The sequence below is a fragment of the Sminthopsis crassicaudata genome, chromosome 3 (assembly GCF_048593235.1).
Source record: "Sminthopsis crassicaudata isolate SCR6 chromosome 3, ASM4859323v1, whole genome shotgun sequence".
Taxonomy (NCBI): Eukaryota; Metazoa; Chordata; class Mammalia; order Dasyuromorphia; family Dasyuridae; genus Sminthopsis; species Sminthopsis crassicaudata.
The window spans coordinates 509,475,114-509,489,602 of NC_133619.1; the positions used below are offsets into that span (position 1 = coordinate 509,475,114).

General features: G+C 47.9%; 1 protein-coding gene across 2 annotated transcripts in view; it reads right to left on the minus strand.

Moving 5' to 3' along the window:
- Positions 1 to 14,489, minus strand: part of PDE2A (phosphodiesterase 2A) — a 172,644-nt gene that overhangs the window by 21,283 nt on the left and 136,872 nt on the right. For both annotated transcript variants that reach the window (XM_074303997.1, XM_074303996.1), the window contains exons 7-16: positions 10,243 to 10,302; positions 9,687 to 9,855; positions 9,008 to 9,060; positions 8,534 to 8,608; positions 8,132 to 8,173; positions 7,478 to 7,546; positions 7,002 to 7,132; positions 4,141 to 4,252; positions 2,141 to 2,180; positions 1,938 to 2,001 (exon numbers count right to left, since the gene is read on the minus strand). In XM_074303997.1, the coding sequence (XP_074160098.1) occupies positions 1,938 to 2,001; positions 2,141 to 2,180; positions 4,141 to 4,252; positions 7,002 to 7,132; positions 7,478 to 7,546; positions 8,132 to 8,173; positions 8,534 to 8,608; positions 9,008 to 9,060; positions 9,687 to 9,855; positions 10,243 to 10,302 (815 nt within the window). The remainder of the gene's footprint in view (positions 1 to 1,937; positions 2,002 to 2,140; positions 2,181 to 4,140; positions 4,253 to 7,001; positions 7,133 to 7,477; positions 7,547 to 8,131; positions 8,174 to 8,533; positions 8,609 to 9,007; positions 9,061 to 9,686; positions 9,856 to 10,242; positions 10,303 to 14,489) is intronic.

A 14,489-nucleotide genomic window follows, 5' to 3' on the forward strand; every position in this document is an offset into this window, starting at 1 on the left:
CTCTGAGAAATATCCTGAAGAGGGAATGAACCCCAATTCCAAGTTAGAGCTGAGCAAAAGATCCCATCTCAGGACTCAGGCCTGGATCCCCATCTGATTCCTGACCTTAAACCAGCTCTATAGAGACATCCAAGGCTCTCAAGGCAAAGAACTGGAAATTGAGGGGAATGACTGAATAAATTGCTGTATGTGATTATGATGGAAGATTATTGAAAGAAATGATGAGCAGGATGTTTTCAGAAAAACCTGGAAAGTTCTCCATGAACTCAAGAAAAGTGAAATGTATTGCATACAAAATAACAGCAATGTTATTGAAAATGACTTTGCTATTCTCAGCAGTACAGTGATCCATAACTCCTCTGAAGAACTTATGATGAAAATTTCTATCCATATTCAGAGAAGGAATGATTGTATCTGAATGCAGATTGAAAGATACTTTTAAAATTTTATTTTTCCTGTGTACTATGTACAAAGAAATAGCAATGTTGGGGGGGATGATCAGTTGTGAATGACTTTGCTATTCTCAGCAATACAATGATCCAAGACTGCTCTAAAGGACTTATGATGAAATATGCCATCCATATCCAGAGAAGGAACAGATTGTATCTGGATACAGATTAAAGCATACTTTTCTAAAAAAATTATTTTTCTTGAGTTTTTTTGGCGGGGAGGATGGAGATCCATGTTTTCTTTTGCAATGTGACTTTTATAGAAATATTTTGCATAACTTCACATATACCTTCTCAAGGGGATGGCAATGAGGAGGGAGGAGGGGAGAGAATGTGGAACTCAAAGTTTTAAAAACAAACTTTAAAAATTATTTTACACATAACTAGAAAAATTTTATATATGTGTTTGTCTCTCTGTATATATATATTATATAAACACACACACATATACACATATAATATATACACATACCTATATGATATACAGAGAGATGGAGAGGACAAGGGACATCCAAGGACTATGACATCAGGATTTCTACTCTTAGTATTCTCTAAAACCTCTTAATGCAATCTAAAGAGAGCAATCTAAATTCTCCAAGTCATTTGGACCTTCTTGGTCCCCTAATCTACTTGGTTCCCTAGGATCAGAGACTGGACATCCCTGACTCATTACATTTACCTTTCTGCTGCACTTACTTCTGGTCATAAGACACCCTAGAAAACAGACTTATGGGTTGTAGTATATGGAGTCAGGGGAAAGATGGGAATGGATGCCAATTTCAAGTGTCCTGTTACAAATCTGGCATCCACTCCATCTTTCCCTTGACTCCATACACTACAGCCCACAAAAGTCTGTTTTCTAGGACTTATTCCCAAAGGAAGCCTGCCAACTGCTGGAAGGTTGGGGGTTCTCCACCCACATTCCCACTAGAGAGCAGCATTTTCTCCTCCGGAAAGGGAGAGAGAATAAAGAGAATTATCAAATGGAGTTCAAGTTTGTGGATTATCCCCTCAAACAACAGCCCTCTGGGATTGCACATTCTTCACAAGCCGCCTGAAGCTAGCACACAAAAGTTTCCCTGGAAGTGTCTGAAGCCTGGCCGAGGGATACTATTGAGAGAAAGAAGCGGGGAAAAGAGATGGGAAAGAGGAGGGGCATCTTGCAGCTACGGCCCCAAAGCTGCTGCCCTTCTCCTCCCTCCCTCTGCCATCCGGACCCCTCTATTAGAAGACTCTGGGTACCAAGTCACTGAATTTCTCTGAATCTCAGTTTCGTGCTCCGTAAAAGGAAGAAGTTGGATTTATCTTGAACTTCAAAAAAAAAAAAAAAAGTAATAATGGTATTTTAATATAACTGGTTTTCTCTGCAACCTTTAGAAACCGTTTCTGAGAATGAGTTCCTGGGCTAAGAACCCCTGGTCTCTCTTCAGCGATCTCGATGCATCTCCAGGAAGGACCCGCCCCTTCCTCCCGGGCCCCTTCACTCACATCTCTGCGTTGCTGAGGTTCCGGGCTTCGGTGATGATTTCTTGCAGCAGGACAGAGACATCATCTGCGGGGTGTAGATTCACCATGAGACGCTGTTCTCCAAGGAAACCCAAGCTGGGCTTCTGGGCCGCCCTCCTTCCCAAAGCCTTCCCCACCCCCGCTCCGTCCCTGCCCACGCCCAAAGCTGAAGGAAGGAGACGTACCTAAGTGTGTGAAGAGGTTCTTTGCCACTTGGAGAAGAGCCTAGAAAGGGGGCAAAAAACGGAGATTTCAGTCTCTACGAGTCCCCAACTTCTAGATCAGCAGGCTCCACAAAGCCCTCAACCACCATCACATGCCTCCTTCTTCCTCCCTGCCGGCCTCCAGGCTGAGTCCGGGAGATTCAGCCTGGCCTTTGATGTAATAATGATACATGTTATTATATGTAGTAATGATAAAATATAACATTGTATGTTTATACTGTGTATTATGAGGTTGTTATTAATATGTAATGCAACAATAATGTCAGTATTCATGTAGCACTTTAAGGTCTGCAAAGTATTTTGTACATATCACTTATAAATATCACCATCAAATGTCACACAGCAGCCTGGGAGTAAGGGCTGCGGTGAAAGTCATTTTGCAAATGAAGAAACAAAGTGGCAGCTTAAGCGAGCGGCCGTTACACGCGCAGCAAGCGCCTGAAGCTGGATCTGAACTCAGAGCTTCCCTGTCATACATTTAGGGGAGGAGGCGCTTGTCCGCATCTAGTCCTCCGCTTGCCTCGCGCCCCCGCCGAGACCGTTCCCCTCCCCTGAGAGGGGGAGTCCGAGCCGCCGTCCCTCAGAGCCTCCTCCCGCTGCGGCACCGAGAGTCCGCGAGAGATTCACCCGCCAGAGGGAGGGAGAGGCCGGAGGCGCTTCTGCATCCAGACACGGGCCTGCATAAGGGTCTGTACCGGTGCGGCGCCCTCCCTCCCCCCATGGCGGACTGCGAGCACCTATAGTGCTCCTAGTCATTCACCAGTGTTGTGCAGCACCGACCAGTGACCACCAGAGGGAGCACGGGCACCAAGAGAACAGCCCACGGGCCGCAGGTGGCACGGTAACAGTCACAGGGAAATGTTGCTGTTGGGGGGAGGGAGAAAGAAGGCCCCACTCTCACTGGACAGGAATGTCCCGTTCCCCGGGGGCAGTCAGAAACTGTGCTCTGCCAGTGTGGGCTCCAGGGGACCCAGCCCCACTCTGGCCCTCCGTGCTCTCCTTGGTAAAAATGGGCTGCCTCAAGGGCCAGGATTTGTATTGTGTCTGCAGGCTCCGTGTGTGTGTGTGTGTGTGTGTGTGTGTGTGTGTGTGTGTGTGTGTGTGTACACAAGCTCATGGCTCTAACACTCTGTGTTCTGAGGGCCCTCCCAGTTCTGACATCCTGTGTTCTGAGGGCCCTCCCAGCTCTGACATTCAGTGTTCTAAGGGCCCTCCCCTCCCCTCTCCTGACATCCTGGCTTCTAAGGGCCTTCCCACATCTGACATTCAGTGTTCTAAGGGCCCTCCCCTCCCCCCTCCTGACATCCTGGGTTCTAAGGGCCTTCCCACATCTGACATTCAGTGTTCTAAGGGCCCTCCCCTCCCCCCCTCCTGACATCCTGGGTTCTAAGGGCCTTCCCACATCTGACACTCTGTGTTCTAAGGGCCCTCCCCTCCCCTCTCCTGACATCCTGGGTTCTAAGGGCCTTCCCACATCTGACATTCAGTGTTCTAAGGGCCCTCCCCTCCCCCCTCCTGACATCCTGGGTTCTAAGGGCCCTCCCACATCTGACACTCTGTGTTCTAAGGGCCCTTCCCTCCCCCCCTCCTGACATCCTGGGGGGTTCTAAGGGCCCTCCCACATCTGACACTCTGTCTTCTAAGCCCCCTCCCCTCCCCCCTCCCAACATCCTAGGTTCTAAGGGCCCTCCCAGCTCTAACATCCTTAGTTCTAAGGTTCCAGCTCCGACATTCAATAATCCTCTTGAACTTCTGATCTACGTAATATTAGGAAACTGACCTGCCTAGAACACCTTTGGTCAGACTTAATGACAGGGAGTCATGGAGATGAGAATGAGGAAGATAACGTTGGCAAGGACGAGAGCAGAGTGAGAAAGGAAAGATGAGCACAGAGAGGGTGAGGAAGGGGAAGGAGAGTCTGGGGAAGTCCCCCTGGTCCCCTGGGCAGCAGCCGGGCTCACCTGGCACTCACACTTGAGCTTCTGTTCTTTCTGGAAGGCCAGGGTGCTGGTGAGGACGGTGGCCGTGTAGCAGAAGCAGTGGAGGATCTTATGCTCGTCCCAGTCTGTGTACCTGCCAGGGAGTGGAGGGTGAGGCTGGGAGGGAGATCCGGGGTGATGGAGGATCAAGGACACAGCAATTAAGCACCTTCAGTGTGCCTGGAACAGTGTGGAGATGTCACTCCTGGCTCCCCAGGACTGCTCCCTTCCTCCCTCTAAACAGGATCTATACTTACCTCTTATAGGACTCCTTCCTTGATGACCCTAAGGTAGGCATTTTCTTTACCCTCCATCCATTGGGCACTACCAAGGGCCCCACTTTGTTTATTAGTCATTTACCCAAGTGTCTGTCCACTGGAAAAATCTGTGTCCTGTCTCCTCCCTTGGTCTGGGATGCCTTCCTCACCCCTCTTTCATTTTATGGGGGCTGCCTGAGAGCAGAGGCCATGACTTTCTTCCCTCCCCCTCTATTAGGGCCTCCTTGACTGAGGGCAGGGCTCCTTTCCCAGACTGGGAATAAGGAGGGAGGGAATCAGGGGAGACTGGTCACTTCTTGCAGGTGACCGTTCCTGCTCACTAAGCCCATCTTTCCTGTCTGTCCCCTCCCTGCCCTCGGTTCTCCCTCTGCTGAGCCAAAGAGCTCCCTATCAATCCTAATGTGTCCAGGGAAGCAGGGTGATTAGGGGCTGTCCAGCAAGGCGCCCGCCCAGGCTAATGGGAGCCGGCTTCTCGCCTAACAAGATTGCTCCCCAATCCTCCAGAGTCAGTAATTCAATCCCATGGCTAGATGATATATCATCAGGAGAGCCAGCTGTGGGAAGCTGGGTAAATCACAGATCCCAGCCTTCAGAGCTCAAGGGAACCTAAACATGTCCAATTCCCTTATTTTTCAGATAAAGTTACAGAAAGGCTAATTGGTCCAAGGTAACTTAACTAATAAGAAAAAGAGCCAAGATTTAGACCCAAGTTCTGTGCTCCAGGACAATGGTTTTCCCACTCCATGGTGGGGAGAGGAGTTAAAGGTGGAGGTATAGTTGCACCCAGGATAGAAGCGGCTCTCTTCTCCATCTCCTTCCCTCTGCTTGTCTGCTCCTGTCCCCCAGAGGCCAGTGTCCCTCTCATCACCCCATACTTCAGCACTAGAGGCAGCAATAGCTGGCTATTCATGCTTGCTGCCCATTCTCCCTGAATTCTTTAGTTTACTGTGTTCCCAGGATTCCTGATCTAATCTCTCATTATCCTTCCTGTAAAACCTCTGCCTCCTTCTCTTAGTGGTCCCACTCTTCAGCTAACTGATGAAAGTTGGCTGAGTTGGAAAAACCTGAGTTCAAATCCCATTTTAGACCCTGAACAAGTCACAGACCCCTACCAGCCTCAATAACCTTATCAACATTATCTAAATTATTAGTATTCGCCCTTCTCTTCACTTCTCCAATTAGTTACCAGGCCCTGCTGATTCCCCCTCTCACTTTTGCCTTCTCCTCTCTTTTCTCAAGCCATGACCAGAGTCCAGGCCCCCATGATCTCTTCTTGCCTCCCTCCACATCCACTTCTTCCAATCCATTCTGTACAAAATTTAAGGCTAATTTTCCTTAGCTTATGTCTGAGTCCTTCTTCTGATCAGAACCTTTCAATGGCCTCCCAGCACCTATTGAATAATGTTCATTCTCCTTTTCTTGGCCTTCAAAACTCAGCTGCCCACCCCTCCCTCACTTAAAAAATACTGTGCACCCTTGTTCCCAAGGCCTACACAGTGCCTAAAACGTTCTCCTTTTTACTCTTTGACTGACTACAGAATCCTGCCTATCCTTTAAAGCCCAATATCACCTCTTCCAGGAAGCCTTCCCCAATTTTCTATGTCAGTGATAGTTTTTTCTTTCAGACCTTCCTTTTATGCATTTATCACATTATAATTACCTTTACCTGAGTCTTACAAGCTTCTAGAATTGCCCTCACTACCTCCCAGCATCTCCGTTCCTTGTCCAGTTATTTCCTGATATCTCAAACTCGGGGTTGGAACATAAAAGATTTGGGGGCATGACTTGCTCAAGTGGCAGAGGCAGGACTGAGGTGCCAAGTGCCCTGACTCCCATCCCTCTCCCATACTTGCTGCCTCAGAATTGGGGTGTTTGTTCTAGGCTGCACCCTCCCAATCCTGTAGATCTGAAAGAGCCAGATTTGGAGTTCCAGTTCTAGCTTCCATAGTTACTGCCTGAATGACTTTGGATGTGTCACTTCTCTCCCTGAGGCTGTAAAATGAGGAATTTATTCTAGGTTGGGGTAAAGTTCCTCTGAGTTGAACACTGTATTTTAAGATACTTTTCACCTCTTCTCTATCCTAACATCCTTCCTTTTCCCCCACTCTGACATTCCAAATTCTAGGAGCTCCTCCTCTCGCTTTTACTTTGTCTCGGACTCAGAGATCCCTGGGAATGTCACCTTTAAGTTGTCACTGGAGTCCTAGGCTGAACAGGACCATGGAGAATTATCCAGAAAGTGGATGTAAATTGGCCTGAGCAATACACAGAGTAGATAACCAAGTGGAGTAATTGGGGATAATCTGAAATTTGGTGATGGGTTTTGGTTCGAAGGAGGATGAGGGATAGTGGACATAGCCAGTGAGCTCAAATGTGTAAGGAGGTGACTTTTTGAGCAACAAAGCACCCAGTTTTCCCAGCTGCCATCCTGCTTCCTCCTGCCTGACCTCTGAAGGGGGGTGCTGGGCAATGCTTCACCCAGCCCATCAGGCACTAGAGGCCACCAGCTCACACCTTCTTTGGCTTCCCTCCCATCCCCAGGCTCTGCAGGTCACTGGGACTCACGTCTCTCCTCCCTGCTTGTTGAAAGTGCAGGCTAAGGCTACCACCTGATTGGTAGCCCTGCTGATGACAGGGACACAGAGCATGGAGCGCAGTTCACATCCCACGAGGTTCTGCAGCTGGGTCACCTCTTCCTGCAAAGTGGAGGAGGACACAGGTGAGGGGAGCAGCCATGGAAACTCCAGTGGCAACTCCTGGTTCTCTTGGGAGTTGGGACATCTGGGTTCTATTCTCTGCCGACTCAGTGCCGATCTGCCCACAGGTCTCTGAAGGCCTCAGTTACCCCCAGGGGAAGTGAAAATGGGGCTTTCTGTTCTAGAAGCAGCTTTGAGTGGGAGAGACAGGGAAATGGGGGGAAGCTTGGGAATCCTGGCTATCTCTGGGGCATCAGGGAGGTGAGGGAATCTCTGCTTGAGAGGGAAGCAGCTCAGTCCAATCCCAGCCCTCACCCCAAGCTCATGCCTAGAGCTACCACTCACAGGAGTGAGGTCCTTTAGGGTAATAGATTCCTTGTTCTTCACCACCTGGCCCAGGCGGCCCACTGTCATCTGTAAGGACAAGGGCAGAAAGAAGGAGCAAGAGAGAAAGGCACAGAGTCAGTGAGTGGAAGCAGGAGGATCCTAGTGACGGGGGAGGAGGGTGACTTGGACTCAGGTGGGGCAGGGCTGGGAAGATGCCTCTGGTCCCTGTTCCCCCCGCTGTCCCCAAGCAGGGTTCCGCCTGACACAGATCCTCTCCCTGCCTGGGAGACTACACTCAGAACCACCCAATTCATCTTTGGAGATAAGAGGCAAGGGAGACAGACCCCAAGCAAGGGTTCCTAGAAGGGACCAATAGATCAGAAAATAATTTAACAGATTCTAATACGTCTTCAAGAAACAGATAAGAGCTGCTCTCATTTTGCTAGCCCCTTCCCTGTCCAGGGATTCCACAAGAGGTCCTAGATGAAAAGATGCTCAAACATTCAGAGACTATAAGATCCTAAATGGGCTCAATAATAATTTAAAAAACCCTATCTCCCAAGGAAATTCTAAAATACCCCAAATGGCCCTGACATAACCCAGGAGATCACTAAGAGATCCCTAGATGTTTCCAGCAGATCCTTGACCAGGGATAGGGAGCCAGAGACTCACTGGAAAATTGACTTCTTCTCCAAGCACTTTGTCACCAATGACCTAGGAGGCAGAGAAGAGAGAAGGGAGTGTGTGTGGGAGCAATGATGAGTGTTAAGAGAACAAGGGACAGTAAGCACTGACAGACACCTGCCTTCTCTCTCTCTCAGTCTCTCTGTGACTCTCTGTGTCTCATCTCTCTCTCTCTCTCCCCTCTCTCTCCTCTCTCTCTTCCTCTCTCTCCCTCTCCCTCTCTATCTTCCTCTCTCTCTCTCTCTCTCTCTCTCTCTCTCTCTCTCTCTCTCTCTCTCTCTCGCTCTCTCTCGCTCTCTCTCGCTCTCTCTCTCTCTCTCTCGCTCTCTCTCCTTTTTCTCTCTCTCTTCCTCCCTTCCTCCATCCTCCCTATCTCTCCAAAGCACTTACCTGGCAGGATAGCTGAAGGTTATCCTCTGAAACAAGGAGGAGGCAGCAGGTTGAAGACTCTGTCTCTTGTTGCAACTAATAAAATAACGTAATAAAAGCAAAACTAATAAAGTAATAAGATAAAGGGCTCCAGACAAAGCCTTTTCCACCTACTTAATCAAAGGGCCTACTAATTCTCCTCCTTTAGGCAACTTTCCTTGTTTAACCTACTTCTGAGATCTAGCTCCTACTCAGGCCAAGAGGGGACTCCCCAAATGCAAGATCCCTGCTGTTTCCCTCAGAACATGGCCTCCCAGAATTGGGATCTGCCCTTTCTAAGAAGAGTTGTCTGGCCCTTAGAGCCAAGACCTCCTGAGGACAGGACCTCTGAATTCCCTTCCCAATGGGAGTTTTGTTTATGTCTAGAGGACAGGGATGGAGGGGACCATAGTGGAAATTAGGAAGGGTGGAAGTGGGAAAAGCAGTCCAACTCACATAATGGAGTACTTTGAGCTGAAGGGAAGAGGCATCCAGGTCATAGAGTTCCCCTGGAAGGGGCAGGGGGCCAGAGTTAGGAGAGGCAGAGGTGAAGGCTACCCCCAATTCCTCATGCTCCTGGCCCACCCCATTGCATAAGATCTTTTCCCATTCATCTGGCTGTCTCTGTCTCTGATTCTGTCTCTTTGTCTCTGTCTCTTGGTTTCCCTCTCTCTCTCTCTATCTCTTCTCTGTCGCAATCTCTGTTTCTCTTCTTTCTCTTTCTATTTCTTTCTCTGTCTCTTTCTCTGCCTCTCTCTGTGTCTCTGTCACTCTGCCTCTCTGTCTCTCTTCCTCCCTCCCTTTTTCCCTCCTTCCCTCCCTCTCTGTCTGTCTCTTTCTGTTTTTCTTTCTGTCACTGTCTCTGTTTCTCTCTCTTTCTCTCTCTCTCTGTTTGTCTCTCCCCTCACTCTGTGTCTCCCTTTCTCTTCCTCCCTCTCTCTCTGCTTGTCTCTGTCTTTCTGTGTCTGTCTATCTCTGTCTGTCTGTCTCTCACACACGCACACACAGACACCCACCCACCCACTCACCCACACCTCTAACTCTTCCAAGCTCTGGGACCTGGGATCCAAGATTTGTTTTGCAAACCCTATCTTCTCCCCTCACTCCTCCAGCCCAGCCCTCCCCATTGCCTCACCACACAGCTGCAGAATCCGGCTATCCAGGTCACTGTAGCCGCCTGTCCCAGTAGACACGGCTCCATCTGGCCGGACCAGTGAGGTGGGTGGGGAAGAGGGCTCTGGCACGGGCCGGGGCCGGGGCTGACGCTGCTGCAGGGTCCGCAGCCTCTTCAAGGCTACAAGCGTCTGTGGGGACAGACTGGCAATGAGGGGCAGCATCAGGGGCCTAGGGACCCCAAGCGCTGGCCATTCCTATCCCTCCCTTTCAGACACTCTCTTCCCTAAGTGGACAGCACCCACCTCCCCTCTCCAAGGATCCCAAGAGTCTCTCAAGAAACTTCAAGTGATCCAGAGGATGGCTCAGAGGCTTCTGGCCCAGACTGAGAAGGCAGCACCCAAGGGTGAACAGCAGCTCAGACAGACAGTCACCCTCTCCTGACCTTTATGTGGCTCTTTGGGGTACTGACCTCCACCCCACACCCCATTCCCCCACATTCTCAGCCTCCCCATCCAATCTGTACTATCCAGATTGCTCCATCTGAAGACAATGGGAGAGGCTCGAGCCCTACTCACGTGCTTCTCTATGGCCTGCAGGCTCTGCTCATCCCCCTCACTGAGTTGAGCACAGTGTACCTGGAAGGGGACAAAGACCCCTGATTAAGCCAGTCCACTCTTTCCTCCCCTTCCCTCAAGAACGGCCTCCCCACAACTTATACACTCCCCATCAAAACGTCCTGAAAAGGTCTCCCTTATACTTCCATCCTATAAATTCTCCTACTACCATTCAAATTAAAACCATGTACTAAAACTGTTCAAGACTGATCCAGAGAGATGATACTAACTCTCCCTTTAGTGCAAGTAATCTTATCCCCATTTTACAGAAGAGGAAACTAAGGTTCAAGGTGAAATGACTTGACTGTGATTATACAACTAGTAAGTATCCAAACCACCATTTCATTCAATTCAATGAACAATTTTATTTAGCAACTATCAGGTGCCAAGCAATACTCCAACCTAGGACTCTTAATTTTAATTTCAAGATTCTTATCATAACTTCAGATACTTCTTATGCTCTAGTGCAATTTATTCAAGAATGAACAATATCCCTCTACACACACACACACACACACACACACACACACACACACACACACACACATACACACACACACACACATCACCCCCTCTGCTCATCCCTTGGCTCATAGCTGCACTACTCAAGAGAAGGCAAAACATCTTCTCATCTGTACCCCTGTCTGGTATGTTTACGCCTGCCAGTCTCTGATATTCGGTGTGACCCAGAAGTCACTGAGGTCTCTGTGTTTCTAACTGAAAAAAACTACAGAACCACTGACTCAGAGGGTGCCCCATTCAACTTTTCTCCTACAGTGGGATTTCCCACTACAGCATGCTGGTGGGTGAGGGCAGAGAAATCCTACAGCTTCTACTTAGACACCCTCAGTTATAAGAAGCTCACTCCTTGCAGAGGCTATCATTCCAAAATGTGATTGCTCTGATCAATAGAAAGGTCTTTCTTACATTGGGCCGTATGAATTAGCTCTGCCCGAGGATCTACCAGAACATCTGAAAGGATGGATGATATAAGGCAGGTTTGAATCCCGTTCTGCTATTTACTACCTGAGCCCTTCCCCAATCTGAACTTCAACTTCCTTACCTGTAAATAGGGTGGATGGGAAGAAGGGGAAGTTCCTTAGATAACATTTGAATAAGTGAAGGCAGCTACTTTGTCACCCTTAAATCTCCCCTTCTCTAGGTTGAGTAAGTACAGTTTCTGCTTTCCTCCATCCACCTCCCATAGCCTGCTCTTTCACTAGCTTGATCACCTCCCTCTGAATTCATTTTAATTTATCAATGTCCTTCTTCAAATGTAATTCCCGGAATTAAATATACTATTGCAAATGAGTTTTGAACAAAGCAGAAGATAAAAGACTATCACATCCCTCCTTCTGGATACTGACTTTATTAATGAAGTCTAAAGTCCCACTAGCCTAGCTTGTGACGTTCTCTCTGTCATACTACTGTGGAGATAGGGACAAATTCAGGGCTATATAGGTGAGACTATAGAGTCCCTCTCCTCTATTTGCTTCCCTTTTTTTTCCCTTCCTCCCCAACACCCTGCCCCAATCCCCTCCAGCCTTTTTTCTTTGATCCTTCTTTCTTCTGTGATTCTTCTCTGAATCATAAAAAGGATGGAACATCCAACCCACTTGGGGATCCTGCTGCCAGGTAAAGAGGTGTTCATCCTGCCTCCTTGCAAAGACCTTCAGAGGCTTCTTCCCAACATGGAAGCTCAGTCCATATATGAGCAGCTCTGGTTGTTAGTATTCCTTACACTGAGCTGAAATCCATCTCGGCAGCTTCTCATTGCTCCAATTAGAACCTCTGGAGTCAAGCTGGACAAGTCTTACCCTCTTCCACAGGCTGATCTCTTAAATACTGAACCTCCTCCCTCCTCTGATGAAGTCACCCTTCTCCCCAGTGTCCCCCCTCTGTGCCCCATCTCACCTTCATTCCGATATCCCTGCAAAGTATGTGCCCCATGCTCTCCCCAAGAAGATAAGTGGAAAGATGGATATTCCTCAGTTTTTATACCCAGCCCAGAAGCATCCCTAGCCACATTATCACTGCATTTAACACAGTGCACTCTGTAATTACTGCAGAGTGAAGGCAGACATGATCAGACTTGTGCCAAATTAATCTTCTCAACCTACAAGTCTGACCATGTACCTTTCCTGCTCTGGAAACTTCATTGGCTCCCTACTGCTCTCCTAGTAGGGATAAACATGCCTTGGCCTGGCATTCAAACTCCTGCTGCTTCCATTTGCAATCTGATTTCCCCAGGATGCCCTTTTTGACACTGCACTGTCCAGCTGATGTGAGCTCCCAGATCTTACTCTGTTATCTCCTTTCCATGCACAGAATGCACATCAGGAAGACACTCCCTCCTCTTCTCCTCTGACATTCTTCACTTTCTCAAAGAAATTAAAGCCATTTCTGGTCATAGGAAAAAATGCTCACCATTGACTAGAGAAATGCAAATTAGGACAATTCTGAGGTACCACTACACTCTCCGATTGGCTAAGATGACAGGAAAATATTTTTCTTTTTCTTTACTGTCCAACTCAAAGCCTGCCTCAAAGCCTTCCCAGGTCTCCAGATAAAAGTGAGCTCCAACGCATCACACCACTTTGCCTCATAAAATCACAAAATCTCCGGTGTTGGATAGAACTATGATCCAGGAAGATTTTGGGCAGAGATTCCTGATACCAGCTCCTGGACCAAGCATCCAGCTTCTGCTGGGGGACCTATCAACTCTGAGGCAAGCCCATTTAAAAAGTATAACGGGTTGGGTTTGTGCTGATCATACCTTATTGCCTATCATCTTTATCTATGAACTTACCAGGCCTTCCTAGGTTTCTTCAACCCCCAGCTACAGTATAGATCTTGTTTCTATGTGGTTGTTTGCTTGATGTCTCCCCGTTAGATTCCGAGTTCCTTGAGAGTAGGGACTGGATTTTGCCTTTCTTACTATTACTATCACTTAGCATAGCACATTGCACAAAGTAGGCACTTAATAAATGTTTATTGATTGGTTGATTAAATAATTGACAGATCCCTCCATTCACAGGACCCTAACAATAACCCTTTTTCCCAGTACTTGACACACTGTTGACTCATAAGAACTGCTAGTGAAAGCACAGTACTCAAATGCTCTCATAATTCTGCTATCTCCTGGATGTGGTTATTCTTTCTAATGATGTTGATAAAAGTCTGTCCCTGACTTCCCATTCTAAGTGACTCTTAATCATGTTTTCCTGTAAGTTCTCTATAGGAAGTCTACCCAATATGCTGGTAGCCTTCTTCTTGATATTGCAGGGATATTTTCAATGCAAGTGTATTGTTTCTTGATCAGCCTGAGCCCTCCCTATCTTCTGACTCATACTTTAGTTTGAGCATATCCCTTTCTATGGTCCCCCCTTCCTAATTTCTCCAGTACAATGTGTTACAGTCAGGAGTCTGCTGATGCCAGCCTGTACTGGCTCTGGAGAGCCAACTGTTAAACTTTCAGTGGGAGCATTTTATACCTCGGAAATCAGCAAACACCACAAATCTGGGTTTGATTTATTGTTTTGGTGATTGTATAGATTGAGGAAAATGATGGAGAAAAATGAAAATAATATCAACCAAATTTTAAAATATAGCCTACAGTTTTAAGGCTGGGATTTGAACCCAGATTTTTGTGACTGGATCCAGTGCTTCTGCCAAATAAGCCAGAGGCTATGGCTTGCTTCATCTTGGAGTCCCTATCCACAGTGCTGAACAAAGGGACCTGCACTCAGTAGATATAATCATTTTGGGATCATGAGTGAAAGGGTTCAGGTAAAGAACCATGGCCTGAAGTAATCAGGGATGGGTTCCTGGGGAAGGTGAGACCTAAACTAGGTCTTAATGAGTGGAAATACTCAAGAGGGGACAGTAGGCGACATTCATGGTAAAGGGATGGCTTGGGCAAAAGCATCAGGATGGTAAAAAGACTAGATGGATCATCTACGAGGGATGCAGGAAGAGAAGGTGATAGAGAGGTCAGGAAGGGCTTCCAATGCTGGAGAGCCTGAATCCTCTTCCATAGGCTGTAGGAGCTACAGCAGGCTCCACCTGGTTATGAAAGGGAGGTGGTCAGAGATAGGAGAAAAGGAAGAAGATTCTGGTCCAGAGTGCAGAAAGATGGAAGGGGAAATGCTGAGAAAAAGGCTGCCATAATGGCTGTAGAGTGATGAACTTTAAGATCTGGGCCTGAC